General features: G+C 47.1%; 1 protein-coding gene across 28 annotated transcripts in view; it reads left to right on the top strand.

The window, feature by feature from the left end:
• LOC307070892 (uncharacterized protein) overlaps positions 1-22,877 on the top strand; it is a 102,571-nt gene that overhangs the window by 64,217 nt on the left and 15,477 nt on the right. For 24 of the 28 annotated variants that reach the window (XM_079729612.1, XM_079729614.1, XM_079729608.1 and 21 more), the window contains 6 exons: positions 1,524-1,640; positions 4,096-4,212; positions 19,925-20,041; positions 20,302-20,418; positions 21,400-21,516; positions 22,535-22,648. In XM_079729612.1, coding sequence (XP_079585738.1) covers positions 1,524-1,640; positions 4,096-4,212; positions 19,925-20,041; positions 20,302-20,418; positions 21,400-21,516; positions 22,535-22,648 — 699 coding nt within the window. The remainder of the gene's footprint in view (positions 1-1,523; positions 1,641-4,095; positions 4,213-19,924; positions 20,042-20,301; positions 20,419-21,399; positions 21,517-22,534; positions 22,649-22,877) is intronic. The other 4 variants (XM_079729620.1, XM_079729619.1, XM_079729610.1 and 1 more) reach the window with 3 other exon arrangements.

Below are 22,877 nucleotides of genomic sequence, written 5' to 3'. Positions count from 1 at the left end.
TGTTTTATAATTTCATGAATGCAACGAACTATGTTTTTTTTTACAGAGTGTCACAGGGAGGGGGTGAATTAAAAAGTTTGCGGCTCCAAACATTTTTTTTTTGCGGGAGATGGGCCAAAATGGCTCTTTTGATACAAAAGGTTGCCGACCCCTGTCCTAGACTGACACTCGCTCACTCGCTCGTTCACTCATTCGTCGACTCATTCGCTGACGTCACTCACACACACGCAGACATTCTCACGCACACACATACGCCACTCTCGTAACACAGGACTGACAACGTCCTTCCGATTTCCGCATAACGACCGGCCATAGCAACCCTGCCGACATCAACTTGTAGCGTCAATATATATATTTTAAGCGTTTGTATACATAGACATCCTGTATCATATACAGTGGGGCAAAAAAGTATTTAGTCAGCCACCAATTGTGCAAGTTCTCCCACTTAAAAAGACGAGAGAGGCCTGTAATTTCATCATAGGTAAACCTCAGCTATGAGAGACAAAATGAAAAAAAAAAATCCAGAAAATCACATTGTCTGATTTTTTAAGAATTTATTTGCAAATTATGGTGGAAAATAAGTATTTGGTCACCTACAAACCAGCAAGATTTCTGGCTGTCACAGACCTGTAACTTCTTCTTTAAGAGGCTCCTCTGTCCTCCACTCGTTACCTGTATTAATGGCACCAGTTTGAACTCCTTATCAGTATAAAAGACACCTGTCCACAACCTCAAACAGTCACACTCCAAACTCCACTATGGCCAAGACCAAAGAGCTGTCAAAGGACACCAGAAACACAATTGTAGACCTGTGTTGCGTTCTTCTTCAAGGAAAGTAGTCTAATCAGGATCGCTTTGAACTCACTTTATTTACTTAAGTATTTCGGTATGGTAACTGCGAAGCAGAAGGAGGGGAATTGTATTAACCACGTGCGGAGTGACAAACAGCAATCCTCTCTACCTATCTTCAATTCTTGCTTTTATACTGAGTATGCGTGGCCTATAAAACGCACCGGTTTCGCTATTCTCACCTTTCTAAAGGTGCTGCCCTCTATGGCTGAAATAGTTATTGCAGCTTATGTGTCCTGCCCCTTGTGGCTATGTATAGTAATTACAGCTTATGTGTTTAAAATACGTAACAGTCCCTCCTTGGTCATCTCAGATGACCATACTATACGATATTTTAAGTCATAAACATCATTTACCACACCGAAAACATAGTCAAAGTAGGAAAATCATCAATACCACCAACCGAGGTGGAAAAAAACTCCAGAGGGGAGAGAAACCACCTCGCGTCCCCCTAATTCTGAAACGGAATTTACCTTGGTGGGTCTCATAGGAAATACAGGTTATTGTCAACAACACAATAGGAAGCATATAACCTGGTTATCATACAATCATATGGTCAAAAGGCACATAGATAAATGCATTCATAGAAATTTGGAGTAATACTTCCTGGTAATATAAATTTTCAGCATGTAAAAAACATTATAAGTAAAAGCTGTGTGTGTGTTGTGTTGAAGCCCAGAGCAGCAGGAGAGAGCAGACTCCCCTAGACCCAGCTGTGTCTCCATGAAGAGTGACCGCTCTATGACACAACCTGCAAGGTTTGGAGACAGAAGTCAGCCTACTGAGCCAAGGTAAGGATCTGTCAGATTATTAAATACATCAGCCAGACATCCTAGAGTCCTGAATCACAGATGGTTGTTGTTGTTTATCTAGAAGAGAACAGCTTAGTTAATTAACAGCTTTAAAAAAAAAAAAATGGATTCAGCCCAACATTTATTAACCCAGTGGCTCATAAACTGTATGATCTCTTCTCCTTTGACATGAAGAAATGCTTAAACAAGGAGATCAGTTGTCAGCCTTTCTTGTTACGATCGCTGGCTCTAGCTATCTGTAAGGATCACAATGTAGCAGGTTTTAAAGTGAGCGATACGGTTAAACCATCAAAACTTCCATTCACAGGCAGGGTTCTGGTTCAAACTACCTCCATTTACAGGCAGGGTTCTGGTTAAACCCTAACCTACCTCCATTCACAGGCAGGGGTCTAGGAGAACTACCATTCATTCTGAAAGCATAGAATAAAAAGGTATAACAAAGCTGAGGAACTAATTTGAAGGGCAAAATATTATTTTTTTTGTCCTTCAAAGTCATTAATTTCTTATTAATGACTCTTAGATCAACCTGACACAAATCACAGCACAAAAAACTATGTCGATTTTCGGGAAACTCTTCCTCTCATCTGGGCGTTTTCAGCATTCTCTAGCTGCGTTTCCATCCCCCTGATTTTATGCGAATTTTGAAGTACCGAATCAGTAAACGGTGATGGAAACTCCAAAATTCGCATAAAAATCCTCTTATTCGCAATAAAGTTTATCCGCTCGCTCCAGGTGGTTTTTGAGAAATGCAAAAGAGAGTAAATGCGCAAAATGGGAGATGGAAACACACTTTGCGAAACAGCTGTGACGTAGCGAACATTGAACACACAGGTGTTACACCTTTCCTGTTCCTTGGCTCTCACACCGTAGTCGGGGAGCACAGGGGAGACGTTCCCTCCAGGGCCGATGTCCTTTCGAGGGTAACACCCTTCACTATGACCGGCAGTGGGTCTGTTCACGGGTCGGTTCATAGGTCTGAAGACAAGGGCACGGATTCTTGGCGTTTGGTACTTTATTAAACAGTTCACGTATGCTCCAAAAACACAAACGGACTCATTTAGTTCCTCCTAGACTGACACTCGCTCACTCGCTCGTTCACTCATTCGTCGACTCATTCGCTGACGTCACTCACACACACGCAGACATTCTCACGCACACACATACGCCACTCTCGTAACACAGGACTGACAACGTCCTTCCGATTTCCGCATAACGACCGGCCATAGCAACCCTGCCGACATCAACTTGTAGCGTCAATATATATATTTTAAGCGTTTGTATACATAGACATCCTGTATCATATACAGTGGGGCAAAAAAGTATTTAGTCAGCCACCAATTGTGCAAGTTCTCCCACTTAAAAAGACGAGAGAGGCCTGTAATTTCATCATAGGTAAACCTCAGCTATGAGAGACAAAATGAAAAAAAAAAATCCAGAAAATCACATTGTCTGATTTTTTAAGAATTTATTTGCAAATTATGGTGGAAAATAAGTATTTGGTCACCTACAAACCAGCAAGATTTCTGGCTGTCACAGACCTGTAACTTCTTCTTTAAGAGGCTCCTCTGTCCTCCACTCGTTACCTGTATTAATGGCACCAGTTTGAACTCCTTATCAGTATAAAAGACACCTGTCCACAACCTCAAACAGTCACACTCCAAACTCCACTATGGCCAAGACCAAAGAGCTGTCAAAGGACACCAGAAACACAATTGTAGACCTGTGTTGCGTTCTTCTTCAAGGAAAGTAGTCTAATCAGGATCGCTTTGAACTCACTTTATTTACTTAAGTATTTCGGTATGGTAACTGCGAAGCAGAAGGAGGGGAATTGTATTAACCACGTGCGGAGTGACAAACAGCAATCCTCTCTACCTATCTTCAATTCTTGCTTTTATACTGAGTATGCGTGGCCTATAAAACGCACCGGTTTCGCTATTCTCACCTTTCTAAAGGTGCTGCCCTCTATGGCTGAAATAGTTATTGCAGCTTATGTGTCCTGCCCCTTGTGGCTATGTATAGTAATTACAGCTTATGTGTTTAAAATACGTAACAGTCCCTCCTTGGTCATCTCAGATGACCATACTATACGATATTTTAAGTCATAAACATCATTTACCACACCGAAAACATAGTCAAAGTAGGAAAATCATCAATACCACCAACCGAGGTGGAAAAAAACTCCAGAGGGGAGAGAAACCACCTCGCGTCCCCCTAATTCTGAAACGGAATTTACCTTGGTGGGTCTCATAGGAAATACAGGTTATTGTCAACAACACAATAGGAAGCATATAACCTGGTTATCATACAATCATATGGTCAAAAGGCACATAGATAAATGCATTCATAGAAATTTGGAGTAATACTTCCTGGTAATATAAATTTTCAGCATGTAAAAAACATTATAAGTAAAAGCTGTGTGTGTGTTGTGTTGAAGCCCAGAGCAGCAGGAGAGAGCAGACTCCCCTAGACCCAGCTGTGTCTCCATGAAGAGTGACCGCTCTATGACACAACCTGCAAGGTTTGGAGACAGAAGTCAGCCTACTGAGCCAAGGTAAGGATCTGTCAGATTATTAAATACATCAGCCAGACATCCTAGAGTCCTGAATCACAGATGGTTGTTGTTGTTTATCTAGAAGAGAACAGCTTAGTTAATTAACAGCTTTAAAAAAAAAAAAATGGATTCAGCCCAACATTTATTAACCCAGTGGCTCATAAACTGTATGATCTCTTCTCCTTTGACATGAAGAAATGCTTAAACAAGGAGATCAGTTGTCAGCCTTTCTTGTTACGATCGCTGGCTCTAGCTATCTGTAAGGATCACAATGTAGCAGGTTTTAAAGTGAGCGATACGGTTAAACCATCAAAACTTCCATTCACAGGCAGGGTTCTGGTTCAAACTACCTCCATTTACAGGCAGGGTTCTGGTTAAACCCTAACCTACCTCCATTCACAGGCAGGGGTCTAGGAGAACTACCATTCATTCTGAAAGCATAGAATAAAAAGGTATAACAAAGCTGAGGAACTAATTTGAAGGGCAAAATATTATTTTTTTTGTCCTTCAAAGTCATTAATTTCTTATTAATGACTCTTAGATCAACCTGACACAAATCACAGCACAAAAAACTATGTCGATTTTCGGGAAACTCTTCCTCTCATCTGGGCGTTTTCAGCATTCTCTAGCTGCGTTTCCATCCCCCTGATTTTATGCGAATTTTGAAGTACCGAATCAGTAAACGGTGATGGAAACTCCAAAATTCGCATAAAAATCCTCTTATTCGCAATAAAGTTTATCCGCTCGCTCCAGGTGGTTTTTGAGAAATGCAAAAGAGAGTAAATGCGCAAAATGGGAGATGGAAACACACTTTGCGAAACAGCTGTGACGTAGCGAACATTGAACACACAGGTGTTACACCTTTCCTGTTCCTTGGCTCTCAGACCGTAGTCGGGGAGCACAGGGGAGACGTTCCCTCCAGGGCCGATGTCCTTTCGAGGGTAACACCCTTCACTATGACCGGCAGTGGGTCTGTTCACGGGTCGGTTCATAGGTCTGAAGACAAGGGCACGGATTCTTGGCGTTTGGTACTTTATTAAACAGTTCACGTATGCTCCAAAAACACAAACGGACTCATTTAGTTCCTCCTAGACTGACACTCGCTCACTCGCTCGTTCACTCATTCGTCGACTCATTCGCTGACGTCACTCACACACACGCAGACATTCTCACGCACACACATACGCCACTCTCGTAACACAGGACTGACAACGTCCTTCCGATTTCCGCATAACGACCGGCCATAGCAACCCTGCCGACATCAACTTGTAGCGTCAATATATATATTTTAAGCGTTTGTATACATAGACATCCTGTATCATATACAGTGGGGCAAAAAAGTATTTAGTCAGCCATCAATTGTGCAAGTTCTCCCACTTAAAAAGACGAGAGAGGCCTGTAATTTCATCATAGGTAAACCTCAGCTATGAGAGACAAAATGAAAAAAAAAAATCCAGAAAATCACATTGTCTGATTTTTTAAGAATTTATTTGCAAATTATGGTGGAAAATAAGTATTTGGTCACCTACAAACCAGCAAGATTTCTGGCTGTCACAGACCTGTAACTTCTTCTTTAAGAGGCTCCTCTGTCCTCCACTCGTTACCTGTATTAATGGCACCAGTTTGAACTCCTTATCAGTATAAAAGACACCTGTCCACAACCTCAAACAGTCACACTCCAAACTCCACTATGGCCAAGACCAAAGAGCTGTCAAAGGACACCAGAAACACAATTGTAGACCTGTGTTGCGTTCTTCTTCAAGGAAAGTAGTCTAATCAGGATCGCTTTGAACTCACTTTATTTACTTAAGTATTTCGGTATGGTAACTGCGAAGCAGAAGGAGGGGAATTGTATTAACCACGTGCGGAGTGACAAACAGCAATCCTCTCTACCTATCTTCAATTCTTGCTTTTATACTGAGTATGCGTGGCCTATAAAACGCACCGGTTTCGCTATTCTCACCTTTCTAAAGGTGCTGCCCTCTATGGCTGAAATAGTTATTGCAGCTTATGTGTCCTGCCCCTTGTGGCTATGTATAGTAATTACAGCTTATGTGTTTAAAATACGTAACAGTCCCTCCTTGGTCATCTCAGATGACCATACTATACGATATTTTAAGTCATAAACATCATTTACCACACCGAAAACATAGTCAAAGTAGGAAAATCATCAATACCACCAACCAAGGTGGAAAAAAACTCCAGAGGGGAGAGAAACCACCTCGCGTCCCCCTAATTCTGAAACGGAATTTACCTTGGTGGGTCTCATAGGAAATACAGGTTATTGTCAACAACACAATAGGAAGCATATAACCTGGTTATCATACAATCATATGGTCAAAAGGCACATAGATAAATGCATTCATAGAAATTTGGAGTAATACTTCCTGGTAATATAAATTTTCAGCATGTAAAAAACATTATAAGTAAAAGATACAAAAACAAGTAGCATGCAAAAACATTAGAAGTAAAAGATACAAAAACAAGTAGCATGCAAAAACATTAGAGGTAAAAGATACAAAAACAAGTAGCATACAAAAACAAGTAAAATTACGTCAATTAAAATTTCAAAAATGTCTGTAGGCTTGCATAGATTTGAATGGCCCGGGTGATCTTCATGTATTGGTGCGCTGGTACATGTGGGGGGTTTTGGACATTGTGAATGGCTCAGGTGATCTTCCTTAGTTGTCCTCAGGACTTGTAGTTCATGTGCCCAACGTTTGTCCCTCCTTGTCAAGGGCGCGGCTCACATAGAGAGGTTACTAGCACATCATGTGAGCCTCCTTCAGGCGTTCATTCATCCACTCGGTCATGTCAACAGCAAGAAACCTGTAAACAACTAACTCAAAAAATCAACAGTCCCATTGGCAGTGCAGTGATACAGAAATAACGGGTTGCACTCACATCCAAACAATACTATCAATATCAAACAAATCCCGCATTGGTTGTTTTAACAATTTGTTATTCAAGTATATTCGGGATATTAATTATCTTAGAATTAGACTTTACTACTGGTGTTGACTATTCTACTTATTGCAGTGGGATATGGTCGGGCCCCTCAGGTGATATCTCGTCCATGTTCACCGAATCATATCTGACTCCTACGTATGCCTGAATGGCACTTGATCCTTCCGTAGAGCCCACTGCTGTGGTGATCAATCGATGTAGTAGTCCTCGTGCGCAGGGAATACAACAGCAGCCGACCACAATTAACACGGCAGCTGCCATTATTCCTGCGATGAGCACTGACTGGATCATGTCCTTCCATCTACCAAACAGGTTCTCCATCCATCCAGTGAAAGGGTCACTGATACCGGAGTTCTCAGCCAATTCTAACCTGAGGGATTGTAGTCCGGCCAATGCCCTGGCCACTGACCCATCAGGAGCTGTGTTATTTGGGATAAAAGTACAACATGTCATCCCTATCATTCCGCACACTCCTCCTCGTTCTGCTATTAACATGTCTAAGGCTAGCCTATTCTGATAGGTCATCCTAGAGGTGGCATCTAATTGTTCGGACAGTCCTTTGACTGCCTCTTCTGTAAAGTTCACAAACCGTTGTTGATTATAGTATATGTAATTTATCCAGTCAACATTTTTATTAATAGTAGACCACCAGAATAGAATCGTTTCAAATCCTGCCGCTATTTGATTACGGGCTTTATGTTCGTTTGGGACTCCTCGGGGTACTCCTATTGAATCTATATATATGTTTTTATCAAAACTACCCGGGACGGTTACATGCTCCCGTTTCCGACGGGTCAAATCCGGGAAATCACCACTCCTAGATAATTTGAGATCCATTACAGTCTTGCTATTGGGTAAAATGTAGATGGGCATTACCAATTGTGTTATTGCGCATGTGCCTAAGAAGTTAAAGGGGAGAACTCCCCTGAGGGTCTGTCCTCCACAGTACCACCAAATATCACTACGAGCATGGGTCATATTGGACAACTCTTCTATTTCCCTAGTGGTATTACATGTCCCAGGGGGAAGGGATCCTACCTTTCTCCCTGTTCCCTTCCCTGTGATACAATGATAGTCTGGAGTTAGATTAACTTCGAATCTGGGGGGAGTAGCTCTAATCGGGGTCTGAGGATACATGATCTGTAATCTGGTTTTTATTGGAATCGAGCACCCCGGGATGTGGCCGTCTACGAACAGCTCCAATAGACAAGCAAAACCTTGTGGTGAGTTGAGAGGGGTGATCCTAGCGGGGGCTGTGGTTAAGGTGGGACGTCCTGCGGCACAAATAATACAGTTGGTTTTGCCCTGAGCCCGGGCCGTATAGTTCATCCATTTCAACCACATGTTCTGATTAAGCTCACCCGTCTGTACCTCCCAATATTCTTCTCGAGCCACCTCGTCAGGTTGTAATATCGGGGTGGGTGAGAGATGTGACGTTTCTAAAAAATAATGCGTTCCTTTAGGTGGTGATTTATTGGGCCCGCATGAATATCCAGAAAGAAGGATTATTATTTTTAGGTCCTCTCCCCTTGTATCCACCCTTAACACTAGAAAGACCAGGCCTTTGTCTTTCTCTTGCGATTTGTTCTCAGGAACGATTAATTCTGCCTTTAACCTTATGAATATTGTCTCCCCCTTGACTGCTAGACCATCACTGGTCCAGGTTTCCTTATATCCATGTGTCCTTCTGGTCAGGGAGATTCCCTTTTGGAGTATCTTGTAGCTGGTCGTCAGAGGGTAATAACCCTCCTTGTACCCAGGGTGAGTAAGCCACGACGCCTGTGACCACGTCTGGCAGGCATATTTTCCTTGGAAGTCTCCACCTGGTCCGGTTCCTACACACATGTACTTTTCTGCCAAATAGACCCGGTCCGTCCGGGTCCCACAGGGCAGTAGTTGACAGAAATCTAATTCAAAGATAGTTTCTACCCCCCGACAGTACTTTAGCAAGACATGACCTGGTATTCTTGGTTTGTACGGTGGGTACCTGACGGGGTCCTCATGTAGGGCGGGATTATCTCCTGCTCCCTCCTGGAACAGGACCATCAGTATGAGTCCCACCAGGTATTTCCCGAGGTGCATATTCCGGCCCATCGTCTTGGAGTGGGACGTGTTTGTCCTTGGCTTGGAGTGCAGCTAGGTCGGTCAAAGTCTCTGTCCACGATCGGCCAGGGGTATCTGCTTTGCGGCACCGGCTTAGGTGATGCCACTGGGCCCCACGTCGGTCCTCTACAGAAACAGAAAAGGGTGTTGCCAAGAGTACCTTGTATGGTCCTTCCCACCGATCCTCTAGGTTCTTTCGGTGGAGCTTTTTCACCCAGATCCACTCGCCCGGTGTCACCAACGGTGGTGAGGGGTCCTCTGTGTCGGACTGCTTTTGGTCTGTGATCTGGGAGTACAATCTTAACGAGGCTTGGGTTAGTGCTTGTAGGTACTCTTGCATTACTTCATCAAACCTGTCTGATGGGGGTCCTTTGGATGGTGGGCTGTATGGTCCTTGCATGGGACGTCCTGTGACTAGTTCATGGGGGCTGAGAAGGGTGGTGTTAGAGGGGGAGGAGCGTATGGCCATTAATGCTAATGGCAGAGCTGTCACCCAGGTCATCTTTTTTCCTACTATCCTCTCTCTAACTTTCCCTGTCAAAAGATTCACCTGCATGCGACCTAAGTTTCGGGTTTCTACCTCCTCTGTGCTGTCTCTGAGTTTCTTCTGTCTGTCACTCTTGAGTATTTTGGTCACCTGATTCTTAATTGTCTGGTTTGCACGTTCTACCAGGCCTTGTGATTGGGGGTGATATACTGAGCCGAACCTGTGTTTTAGTCCTAAGTATGTTTCTACCTCCTGAAGGTGGGCGTTGGCGAAGTGGCTTCCATTTTCTGAGCAGATTAACTTTGGATATCCCCATCGGGGAATCAGCTCTTGTGTTAACCATTTGATCACTGTGTCTCCATCCTCCCTCTTAGCTGGAATTGCTTCTACCCATCTAGAAAACCTGTCGACGGCTACTAACATAAACCTTTTTCCGTCTACTCTGTTCTCTTGTCCCATATCTGTAAAATCTATGTAGATTTCTTGGAACGGGAGCTGGGGCACGGGGAATTGTCCTTGGTTTATCTTGAATCCCCGTCTTTGGTTACAGGTTTGGCACGTCTGACAGTCTTGGACATACTGGTCGCACACAGCTTTGAGCTCTGGATGCCACCAGTATTTTTCAATCCTTTCCCGGGTCTTGGCTTTTCCTTCGTGGGCCAATCCATGTTCTTTTCTTAGGAGGAACAACAGGGCCTTGGAGGAGATAACCGGCTTTCCATTGGAGGAGTAGTGTATTCCATCCGGGCTCTCCCTGGCCCCTTTTCCTCTCCATGCCGATTTCTCATAAGGTCCTGCTCCTTCTTGCATTTCTTTGACCATTTGTTCATTTGGGTCCAGGGTTGGTTCCTCGTTGAGTATCATCAGGTGTACCACCGGGGTGTATCCTCCTTCCTTCAGATGTTCTACTGGGACGTATCCGCCTGCCTTCTTAGCTGCTTCATCCGCCGCGTGGTTTCCTCTTGCCTCTGCTGTTTGTGTCTTCTGATGTCCACGACAGTGCATTATGGCGACTTCTCGAGGTAGTTGGGCTGTTTTGGCTAACAACAAGATCAAGTCTGTGTGTTTTGCTTTGGTGTTAGCACTGGTGGTCATCTGTCTGTCCATCATCTGTCGTCCGTTTAGGTGGGCCAGTTCGTATGCATAGTTGGAATCGGTGTATAGATTTAGTGTTCGCCCCTTGGCTATTCGTAGTCCTTCACACATGGCATACAGCTCGGCTCTTTGTGCTGAAGCGGGTTGTTCTAATATGCCACTGGCCAGAGTGCTGCATATTCCTTGTTTGGTTTGTTCCACTACAGCCCAAGACGCCAGATTTTCTCCATTGGCGGCTCTGTAGCAGCATCTGTCGGTGTACAAGGTCACGTCCACCGGATGTAGGGGTTCTGCTTTCAATCCTGGTCTGATCTTCACTGCCTTTTTTATTTCTTCTGAGCATACGTGGGTTCTCCATCGTTGGGTCCGGGCATGGTGTCTGTCATGTTGACACCTTGGGTGGTGAAGGTGACCATTGGATTCCCCAAGATTCTCTGAAGTTTAGTGTTCCTGGTTGCTGTGGTGATTGTGTAGTCTGAACTATCCAGGTATGCTTTTACCCCGTGGATAGTGTGGACCACCACGGGGTGTGTCATTACTATGTAGGCCGTCTTGTCCAGGCTTTTGGCGATGGCGCATATAGCTTTTCCACACTCAGGGAGTCCTTTTTCTGGTGGTTCTAGAGCAGAGCTGTGGTATGCCAGGATTTTTCGTTGTCCTCTGTGTTTCTGCCACAGGATTCCGTTGACCACGCAGTCTCTTACTGATACATCCAGGTGAAAGGGTTCTTTGTAGTCTGGGGCAGCTAAGGCCGCGGCACTGTACATGCTTTGTTTTAGTCTGGTGAATGCTTCTTCTGCTTCAGGGTTCCATTCCAAGGGGGCTTTCAGATTCCTGTGTCCTGCTTTGGTGATGAGCTGTCGTAGTTTGGTTGTTTCGCCAGTGTAATCAGGGATGTAGGTCCGGTTGTATCCTGTCAGTCCTAGGAATGCTAGCATTTGTTGGACCCTGATTGGCTTTGGGTAGTTTCCGATTGCGCTTTTGTGTCCTTTGCTGATTTCTCTACTATTCCCTCCTATTACTTTCCCCAAGAAAGTAATCTCTTCTTTTACCAGTTGTAGTTTGGCTTTCTTCAGCTTGTAGCCTTTGTCCGCTATCGTTTGCAGTAAGACCTCGGTCGCTTGTAGACAAGCTTCCTTCGTCTCAGCTGCCAAGAGGAGGTCGTCCACGTATTGAATGAGGACTGTCCCAGGAGGGAGGTCCAATTCCATTCCATTCCGAGGTCCTCCTTGAGGCAGGCGTTGAAGATGGTGGGGGTGCATCGGAAACCTTGTGGCATTCTCGTGTATGTGTACTGCTGCCCTCTATACGTGAAAGCGAAGAAGGGCCTTGACACAGTTGCCAGCGGGAGGCAGAAGAAAGCGTTTGCAAGATCCACTACCGTGAACCATCTGTGGTCAGAGCTTACAAGATTCAGGGCCACATATGGGTTCGGGACTTTTTCCGGCGGGGCCACGGTCCGCATGTTGACGGCTCTCAAATCGTGCACCATCCTCCAGGTCAGTCCATCCGCTTTCTTCACCGGTAGGATCGGTGTGTTCCATTCCGAGGTGGTCTTCTCCAGCACTCCTGCCACCAGTAGTCCTGTTATGGTGTCGCTGATTCCCTCCTCAGCGTCGTCCTTTATTCTGTATTGATGTCTCCATTCTGGTCGATGAGGGTTCTCAACGTTCACCACAACGTTGTGCTGTGGGGTGTGTCCCACATCATATGGGCCTTTAGCCCACACCGTTTCATTTATGCGTGAGAGCATATTGGACACTTCTGGGTCTTCCGGATCGTCTTTGGTGGTGTCGTCCTTGATCACTAGCCGATGTCCGTCCATTTTTCGACCAATGACCTTGTCTGTGGTTCTTGAGGATATTCTCCAGAACTCCGCATTCGGGCTCCTGAAAAGGTATTTGTTGTCCGTAGAGTGCCACTCACAGATGGCCTGTGCTCTCTTTACCATTGGTCCGAGTTGTTTGGGTTGATGATCTGTGCTGACCAAGAGGGAGACATGAGGGACGCTTTCTGGGTCCAGTTGGAACCACGATAGTTGTTCTTGTGTGAGGTCGACTCCTGCTGCCACTCCTTCGGGTCCCAGGAATATATCTCCACATCTTAGGTCTTCCAGTTTCCCATTCTTCTGATCGTACCATGGTTCATCGTAGGTCAGATCTTGTTCGTGTGTGATATTGAGTGTGCAGTGCAGTGGGTCTAATAGCTCATTGTATTCCCCGATTTCTCGAATCCACATCTCCCATTCTCGATATGTGCTTCCCAGTCCCGGAGTCGTCTGTGCTACCTCTGTTAGTTCCTGCCAGTAGATGGTGGTATCGTCATGAGCTTCCGGCCTTGGGTCATCTATTAACATGAACATGTGTGCGTCTTCCGGTGCCGGGTTTGTGGGGTGGTACAAGGTGATGCCTCCCAAGTCGCAGGCCAAAGTGATCTGTAGGGAACCCATTAGGTCTCTGCCTAATAGATTGATGGGACAGGATGGGGCATATAAGAACGAATGAGATCCTTTTTGTTCCAGTATGTTGAAGTCAAGTGGGGTTGTGAAAGGTTGTTCCATGGGTTTCCCAGAGAACCCCATGGTCTTTAGTGAGCGGCGAGATAGTGGAGGTGGTCTTCCTGCGAGACTTCCGATAGTTGATACGGATGCTCCCGAGTCCACTAAGAACGTGCATCGGTGGCCGCCTACATATGCGTTCACTGTAGGTAGTCCAAGGCCTAGTTCCGTTCTCGTCCGATCGTCCTCTGGGCATCCCTATTGCTGTAAGCTGAACATGGGTTCACCTGGTCCGGTCGCAGACCCGTAGGTTTGTCGCTGTTGTTGGTGTGGTGTGGTTCGTACTTGGGCCATGTCGGATTGGTAAGAGGGGCAATCCTTGATCCAGTGTCCCAGTTGTTTACAATGGAAACATTGAGATGTACGTTGCACCCTGTCGGATTGGTAAGAGGGGCAATCCCCGATCCAGTGTCCCAGTTGTTTACAATGGAAACATTGAATTGCACGTTGCCCCCTTCCTCTTCCTCTTCCTCTACATCCGTAACCCTGGTGTTGTTGCTGCAGGGCGGCGGTCTCGTATGCAGGGCGTGTTGGGGGTTGGTGTTCTTGGTGTGAGCATACAGGTGCCAGGGTCTTCTGAGGTACCGGTGTCGTTTGTTGGGGTACTAGGGACATCATAGCTAAGGGCTCCTGGGCACATTTGGCTTTCTTGCGCAGCAGAGACTCCTCCACTTCTTTTTTTAGCTGCATCTTTGCTAATTGGTTTCGTATATCCTCATGATCCTCGTCGTTGGTCGATCTTTTCTCCTCGCTAAGATTGAAGTGGTGAACTAGGTGTTCCATCCACTCTGCTTTTGGTTTGACGGACAGTCCAACCACGGTTTTAAGTGCCTTCTGGACCTCACGTGGTAGTCCATCCATGATCGCCTTCTGGAAAACACTTGTTGCCAGGGTGCTACTGTGTGGGTGGCAATCATTCCTGTCCGCCCACAGCCCTTCGGCTCTCTCAACGTATGCATAGACGGATTCTCCAGGTGCGATGGTCAGGCCGGCGATTCCGACTTTGCTAACATCGGGTGGATATAATTTCTTCAAGCTCCTCCAGAAGATGTTTCGATATATGTCGAAAGAGGTTCTGTCAGGCAGTTGAGTGGTCTGGGTCAAATTTTCCAGTTCGACAGTTTTAAGGGAGCTGTGAGACCTGCCGATGATGGCTCGTATATCACCTATGGCTAGGACATCCCCTGATGTCTCCTTCTCGAACGTCCTGATCCAGGCAGCCGCCCCTGCCGTAAGTAATGGCAAGCGTGTGACAAGGGCCGCCATGTCCCGGTGTCCCCATGCTGTATATGTGTCCCTCCCCATTGCGTCTGTGGTTAGGGGTGCCATGAAGTCCGGCTGTGGGGGAGGTCGAGACCCGCTTTGTTTGGGTCGGGGTGTATCGCTGTTGTTCGGGCTCGGAAAGTCAAATTGTCTGGGTTTGGGTACATCGTCGTCAGAGGATCCCACATCAGATTGGGTCGGTGTCTGTTGACGTCGGGTACCGGGATCCTTCGACCTGGTCCTCATAGTATGGGGCTCCCCCCTGGTTGGGCGTTTTTTGTTGCGGCTGGGGTCGGGTATGGGGGCCGGCCGCCACTCTTCGTCGTGGCGGCTGTCTTCTGTGTCGCGTCTGTATCGTCTTTCGTTCCTAGTGTCCCCGGCGTCGTGCGTTGATTCGTGTCGGGTAAGGTCGTAAGAGTGTTGACTTGACTCCGGTCCGGTTGATCCTCGGTGAGCGTTGTGGGTCTTCTGTGTGGCCCCTGTACTTAATTCAATCTTCATGGGGTTCCTTGTGCCGTCTTGCGTTGTTTCGCTGTTGGTATAGGGACCATGGGTCCCTTGGTATCCTTGTCCCTGAGGTCCTTGGTTGGAACAGGGTTGCTGGTTGCTTTGGTAGGGAAAGGGTTGTTGGTTGTGTTGGTAGGGAAAGGGTTGTTGGTTGTCTTGGTGGGGAAGGGGTTGGTGGTTGTCTTGGTGGGGAAGGGGTTGTTGGTTGCTTGGGTGGGGAAGGGGTTGTTGGTTGCTTGGGTGGGGAAGGGGTTGTTGGTTGCCTTGGTGGGGAAGGGGTTGTTGGTTGCTTGGGTGGGGAAGGGGTTGTTGGTTGCTTGGGTGGGGAAGGGGTTGTTGGTTGCCTTGGTGGGGAAGGGGTTGTTGGTTGCTCGGGTGGGGAAGGGGTTGTTGGTTGTCTTGGTGGGGAAAGGGTTGTTGGTTGCCTTGGTAGGCAAAGGGTTGTTGGTTGCCTTGGTGGGGTGGAGGTCGTTGGTTGCCTTGGTGGGGAAGGGGTTGGTTGTTGCCTTGGTGGGGAAGGGGTTGGTGGTTGCCTTGGTAGGCAAAGGGTTGTTGGTGGCCTTGGTGGGGAAGGGGTTGGTTGTTGCGTTGGTGGGGAAGGGGTTGGTTGTTGCCTTGGTGGGGAAGGGGTTGTTGGTTGCCTTGGTAGGCAAAGGGTTGTTGGTTGCCTTGGTGGGGAAGGGGTTGTTGGTTGTGTTGGTGGGGAGAGGGTTGTTGGTCGACTTGGTGTGGAGGGGGTTGTTGGATGCTTTGGTAGGTTGAGTTTGGGAGGTAGTCATCTTCTCGACTAATTATGGCCCCCGGGCCACTTCTCCCACTTATCACTCGGTTGGTCCAACCCATCGTCGTCATCGAGGCTTTGTACCCGTCTTTACCATCGTCTTCTTGACGTCCCTCCGGGCATGACGGTTGGATTTGGCCATTGTATGAGACATCCACTGGCCCCTTTGCTATATGGAGTACTGGGTATTGAAGGGCGAGGTTTTGTGACTTTTGTGGTGCTAGATGGTCATAGCACCCGTATGGGGGGGGTGCCTTTGCGATGGTTTGGAAAGGTGGGTCAGTCGTGAGGCTGGGGTACGCGCAGGTTTGTAGGCTGGTGTCTCCTGCTTCACATGGTGTTCCCGTGTCCTCGGCATCCGCTTGTTCCAGGGTGAGTGGAGTCGCAGGTAACATGTTATGAGATGGTTCAAGTAATCGTACAGGCGGTGGGGGCGAAAGGTCGGTTGTTAGTCCTTCCCTCCTCCGCGTTTCCACGTTGATTGCCGCATTATACGCGTTGAGTAGGGTGAAGGTGTACCCCTCTCTTTTCTTCCTGTAGTCTGGTGAATCCTTTTCCCGCACTTTTTGATTTGTAGTGCGTCTCGTATTAGCCCATTCGCTCTCCTTCTGGGCATAGTCCCAGGCCGCCGCAGTTAGGGCGGTGGTAATTTTTGCTCCAACGGCCCATATTCCAACAACTTCCCACTCTTTTCTGTACTTTTCTTCTCTCTTCTTCCATTTTCGCTGTTGTTCAGTGGACAGCGGTCTGTCCTTTAGGGCGTTGGCTGCCAAATACCTGGCCACTGCTGCCCTCATCTGGGCCGGGGTGTCTGGAGTAGGCTTAGCTTTCTTTAGGGGAGGCTGCACGTCGGGCGAGGCCATGAATTTCTTCTTATGGGGTGTATGTACTGGGGCTAGGTGTGGGTGTGTAGTGGGAGTTGCTCCTTGGAGAGCAAGGAGGCGTTACGGTATTGTTGGTGCAAATGTTGGTTGTAGACCAGTAGTGGTGGCGTTGAGGTGGGGTGTTCAGCTACCGAGTTGACGAAGCACGACTAATATGGTGGTGTTCGAAACCACAAACGTAATTATTAACAAACTAAACAAACTCTATTTGTTTGGGTGAAAGGTGTGGTAGTTGATGACGTAAAAAAGTAGTTAATAGCAATATATACACATTGAGTGTAATCATACGCGCAGGTACCCCTGTAAGAAGGGCAGGGGGTTGTATAACGGGGAGCGAGAGGAAAGGGAGTGGGGGGGGGGGGGGGTGAGAGCGAGCGCAGGGGTGGGGGGGGTGGAGCGCGGGTGGGGGAGGCAGAGAGCGCGGGTGGGGGAGGCAGAGGGCGCGGGTGGGGGAGGCAGAGGGCGCGGGCGGGGGAGGCAGAGGGCGCGGGCGGGGGAGGCAGAGGGCGCGGGTGGGGGAGGCAAAGGGCGCGGGTGGGGGAGGCAGAGGGCGCGGGTGGAGGAGGCAGACGGCGCGGGTGGGGGAGGCAGAGGGCGCGGGTGGGGGAGGCAGAGGGCGTGGGTGGGGGAGGCAGAGGACGCGGGTGGGGGAGGCAGAGGACGCGGGTGGGGGAGGCAGAGGGCGCGGGTGGGGGAGGCAGAGAGCGCGGGTAGGGGAGGGAGAGGGCGCGGGTGGGGGAGGGATGGAGCGCGGGTGGGGGAGGGATGGAGCGCGGGTGTGGGAGGCAGAGGGCGCGGGTGGGGGAGGTAGAGGGCGCGGGTGGGGGAGGCAGAGGGCGCGGGTGGGGGAGGCAGAGGGCGCGGGTGGGGGAGGGGGGGAGCGCGGGTGTGGGGAGGGATGGAGCGCGGGTGGGGGAGGCAGAGGGCGCGGGTGGGGGAGGTAGAGGGCGCGGGTGGGGGAGGCAGAGGGCGCGGGTGGGGGAGGCAGAGGGCGCGGGTGGGGGAGGCAGAGGGCGCGGGTGGGGGAGGGGGGGAGAGCGTGCGTGGGTGGGGGGGTAGTGAGGGGGGGGAGAGCGCAAGAGGGTGGGGGTTCGGGAGAGGGGGGTGTGCAACACCTCAACTGGGTTGCCTGTCCTTATCGTTTCAGGTAAGTGACCATGCGGTGCTTACAGAAAACAAGATGGCGTTTACTGTCCTACAGAACACTGTCACATGCACTCCCGTTACAAAATGGCGGTGTTGCTTTAAACAAAGAGATCCTACTCGTTCAAATTGGTGCAATCCCTCTGAACACAAAGTCCTTGGTGTTTCACCCAAGACAGGACGGCGTCTGTGGACAAAATTGAATTACTGTAAAGCGTCCTAATCAGTATTTAGACAAACACAATGCATTGGATCGTTGCCGATGAAGCATGTGTAATTGCCTCCGGGGAACTGAGTCCCACGCCTACGTGAGAATATGCAACTATGTATCCGAGGTTGCGGTACTAACAAATAACCAAAAAATAGCACGCGAAACAGCATCACGTCTCAACACATTCGAACGAAAAAACCCGAGTAGAAGTCTTATCTCGGTACAACCATTAGGTCCATATGGGATGGATACCAAATCAAGCTAACCCATTAACACATTTTGGTCGCTGAAGAAGGGGGAAGGGAGAAAGATGGCGCGTGAGACCATGCGGTACTAACAAACCAAGTATTGCACGTGGAACAGCATCACGTCACAATATAGAGAAGAGAAATAATTATACGTGGAACAGCATCACGTCACAATATAGAGAAGAGAGGGAGAATTGCACGTGGGACAGCATCACGGTACAATCTCTTCAAACGAAAAAACCGGAGGAAAAGTCCCCTCGCGGTACAAACATTAGGCCTATATGGGATGGATACCAAATCAAACTAACCCATTAACACATTTCTGGCCCTATGCTTCTTGTACAGTATTATTTAAAGAAATTTCTATCTGAGTTCTCGCGATCGGTTAACTATGTCCGTTATGCTTTTGTAATCCCAGGGCCGGGACTAGAGAGCGCCGCGACCAGACGGTGGCTCCAACAACTCTTACACCTAAATATTGCTATATCTAATCCTATGCAGATTCGGTCTTTACGACAACAGGTTCTGCTTACCTTTGTTTGTGGCGCCTGTGAAGAGTTGTAGAGTGTCGCGGTGGCCGCGTGCCTCCGAGCCCCGGGCCTCGGCTATTTCCCAGAACGTCGGGGTCAGCCAAATGTTGCGTTCTTCTTCAAGGAAAGTAGTCTAATCAGGATCGCTTTGAACTCACTTTATTTACTTAAGTATTTCGGTATGGTAACTACGAAGCAGAAGGAGGGGAATTGTATTACGCACGTGCGGAGCGACAAACAGCAATCCTCTCTACCTATCTCTCTCTATGGCTTGCCGGATGTTTCTCAAATTCCTCGGGCTTCAATTCTTGCTTTTATACTGAGTATGCGTGGCCTATAAAACGCACCGGTTTCGCTATTCTCACCTTTCTAAAGGTGCTGCCCTCTATGGCTGAAATAGTTATTGCAGCTTATGTGTCCTGCCCTTTGTGGCTATGTATAGTAATTACAGTTTATGTGTTCTGCCCCCTGTGTCTATGTATAGTAATTACAGCTTATGTGTTCTACCCCCTGTGGCTATGTATAGTAATTACAGCTTATGTGTTTAAAATACGTAACAGTGACTGGTTGGAATAGTATTTATTTTGGTGTTGAGTGGTTGGCAGTACCATTTGCTTTTGTGTGCGATCTCGAAGCATAGGCTGCCTCCAGAGACGCGTTTTTTTGACGGCCTGCTTATGGGGCGGGCAGCCAGCGGATCGTGAGGAAAGATCAGATGAATGTGTTCTTTCACATTCATTCATTGATAATCGCTGATACAACCTTTAAGACATAACAAGTCAGGAGAAAACAAAATAGTTGTGGACCTTCAAACTGTTGATAAAGTTTTGTCTGTCCAGGCTTCACATCCAATAATCAGAGCAGATCTCCAACTATCTGTGACCTTTGTTCACCATCATTAGTCTGAGTAAAAGCTGTGTGTGTGTTGTGTTGAAGCCCAGAGCAGCAGGAGAGAGCAGATTCACCTGGACCCAGCTGTGTCTCCTTGAAGATTGACCGCTCTATGGGTCAACCTCCTGAACCAAAAGATGGCTACAGCTCAGAAGATGAGAGGTAGGACTCTCAAACAGACAAGGAAAACATAGCAGTTGGTTATTATCAGACTCTACTGATCAGACATAACAAGTCAGGAGAAACAAAATAGTTGTGGACCTTCAAACTGTTGATAAAGTTTTGTCTGTCCAGGCTTCACATCCAAAAATCAGAGCAGATCTCCAACTATCTGTGACTGTTGTTCATCTCAGAACTCAGCAGTGATACATCATGATACCATCATTAGTCTAAGTAAAAGCTGTGTGTGTGTTGTGTTGAAGCCCAGAGCAGCAGGAGAGAGCAGACTCCCCTAGACCCAGCTGTGTCTCCATTAAGAGTGACCGCTCTATGACACAACCTGCAAGGTTTGGAGACAGAAGTCAGCCGACTGAGCCAAGGTAAGGATCTGTCAGATTATTAAATACATCAGCAAGACATCCTAGAGTCCTGAATCACAGATGGTTATTGTTGTTTATCTAGAAGAGAACAGCTTAGTTAATTAACAGCTTTAAAAAAAAAAAATGGATTCAGCCCAACATTTATTAACCCAGTGGCTCACAAACTGTATGATCTCTTCTCCTTTGACATGAAGAAGTGCTTAAACAAGGAGATCAGTTGTCAGCCTTTCTTGTTACGATCGCTGGCTCTAGCTATCTGTAAGGATCACAATGTAGCAGGTTTTAAAGTGAGTGATACGGTTAAACCATCAAAACTTCCATTCACAGGCAGGGTTCTGGTTAAACCCTAACCTACCTCCATTCACAGGCAGGGGTCTAGGAGAACTACCATTCATTCTAAAAGCATAGAATAAAAAGGTATAACAAAGCTGAGGAACTAATTTGAAGGACAAATATTAAAACCTTTCAATTACTTTGCAAACATTTCACCTGCCCTTTATTCCACTTTGTAAAATCCCTCCAACTGAGACCGGTTCTAACGGAGATGTTCTGCTCACGCAGTGGGCCAGCTGAGGCCACAGTGTTCCACTATTTAAACCAACACATGTGGACCTTGACACAAAGTATGCAAATACTAGACATTACTATTCAAATATCCAGGTTCTCAGGTGGTCATGTTGGGATGTAAACTAAAGTCAGGGGGTGGAGGGCTGGTTCTACAGCCCAGCCTCTACATGGAACACTTCCTTAGGCCAGCTGGCCATCTGAGAACCTTCCTCTTCTAGACCGCTCCATGGAGGGGAGAGTAGAACCTATTTACAGATGAACACACAGCGAGAAGGACGTTTCTATCTCTTGAATCCATTAAATCCAGCATTTAACTTTAAATATGACTACTTTATGCCCTTAACTACTTTTATTGTATCTCTACAATGTAATAACTTGAAAAGCAATAAAACATTTGAATCTAAAAATATCTAGAAGAGTCCAGAAGGAGAGAGCAGACCCCCCTGGACCCAGCTGTGTCTCAATGAAGAGTGACCGCTCTATGACACAACCTGCTAGGTTTGGAGACGGAAAGCAGTCTACTGAGCCAAGGTAAGGATCTCTCCGATTATTAAATACATCAGCCAGACATCCTAGAGGCCTGAATCAAAGAGGGTTGTTGTTGTTTATCTAGAAGTGAACGGCTTACTTCATTTACAGCTTTAAAAAAGGTTGGATTCAGCCCAACATTTATTAACACAGTGGCTCACAAACTGTATGATATCTTCTCCTCTGACATGAAGAAGGTCTTAAAAAAGAGATCAGTTATCAGTCTTTCTTGTTAAGATTGCTGGCTGTAGCTTTCTGTGAGGATCACAATGTAGCAGGTTTTAAAGGGAGCGATACGGTTAAACCATCAAAACCTCCATTCACAGGCAGGGTTCTTGTTAAACCCTAAACTACCTCCATTCGCAGGCAGGGTTCTGATTAAACCCTAAACTACCTCCATTCACAGGCAGGGCTCTAGGAAATCTTCCAGTCATTCAGAAAGCATATAATAAAAAGGTATAACAAAGCTAAGGAACTCATTTGAAGGACAAACATTAAAATCTTTCACTTACTTTGCAAACATTTCACCTGCCCTTTATTCAACTTTGTAAAATCCCTCCAACTGAGATCGGTTCTAATGCAGACGTTCTGCTCACGCAGTAGGCCAGCTGAGGCCACAGTGTTCCACTAATTAAACCAACACATGTGGACCTGGACACAAAGCATCCAAATACTAGACATTACTATTCAAATATCCAGGTTCTCAGGTAGTCATGTTGGGATGTAAACTAAAGTCAGGGGGATGAGGGCTGGTTCTACAGCCCAGCCTCTACATGGAACACTTCCTTAGGCCAGCTGGCCGTCTGAGAACCTTCCTCTTCTAGACCGCTCCATGGAGGGGAGAGTAGAACCTATTTACAGATGAACACACAGCGAGAAGTACGTTTCTTGCTTGTGAATCCATTATATCCAGCGTTTAACTTTAAATATGACTACTTTATGCCCTAAACTACTTTTATTGTGTCTCTACAATGTAATCACTTAAAAAAGCAATAAAACATTTGAATCTAAAAATATCTAGAAGAGTCCAGCAGCAGAGAGCAGACCCCCCTGGACCCAGTGGGGTCTCCATGAAGAGTGACCGCTCTATGACACAACCTGCTAGGTTTGGAGACAGAAACCAGTCTGAGCCAAGGTAAGGATCTCTCCGATTATTAAATACATCAGCCAGACATCCTAGAGGCCTGAATCAAAGAGGGTTGTTCTTCGGTTCTTGTTAAACCCTAAACTACATCAATTCCCAGGCAGGGTTCTGGTTAAACCCATCAATTTCCAAGCATTCCAAGGACAGGCCTAATCAATGGAGGATGCCATCCAGGATCCTGGGTGTCAATTAAAGTCAGCGGGTGGAGGGCTGGGTCTGC

Source organism: Pollachius pollachius (genome assembly GCF_949987615.1).
Source record: "Pollachius pollachius genome assembly, chromosome: 2".
NCBI classification, from domain to species: domain Eukaryota; kingdom Metazoa; phylum Chordata; class Actinopteri; order Gadiformes; family Gadidae; genus Pollachius; species Pollachius pollachius.
The sequence above is the reverse complement of the archived record's forward strand: the minus strand, read 5'-3'. Positions and strand labels throughout refer to the sequence as shown.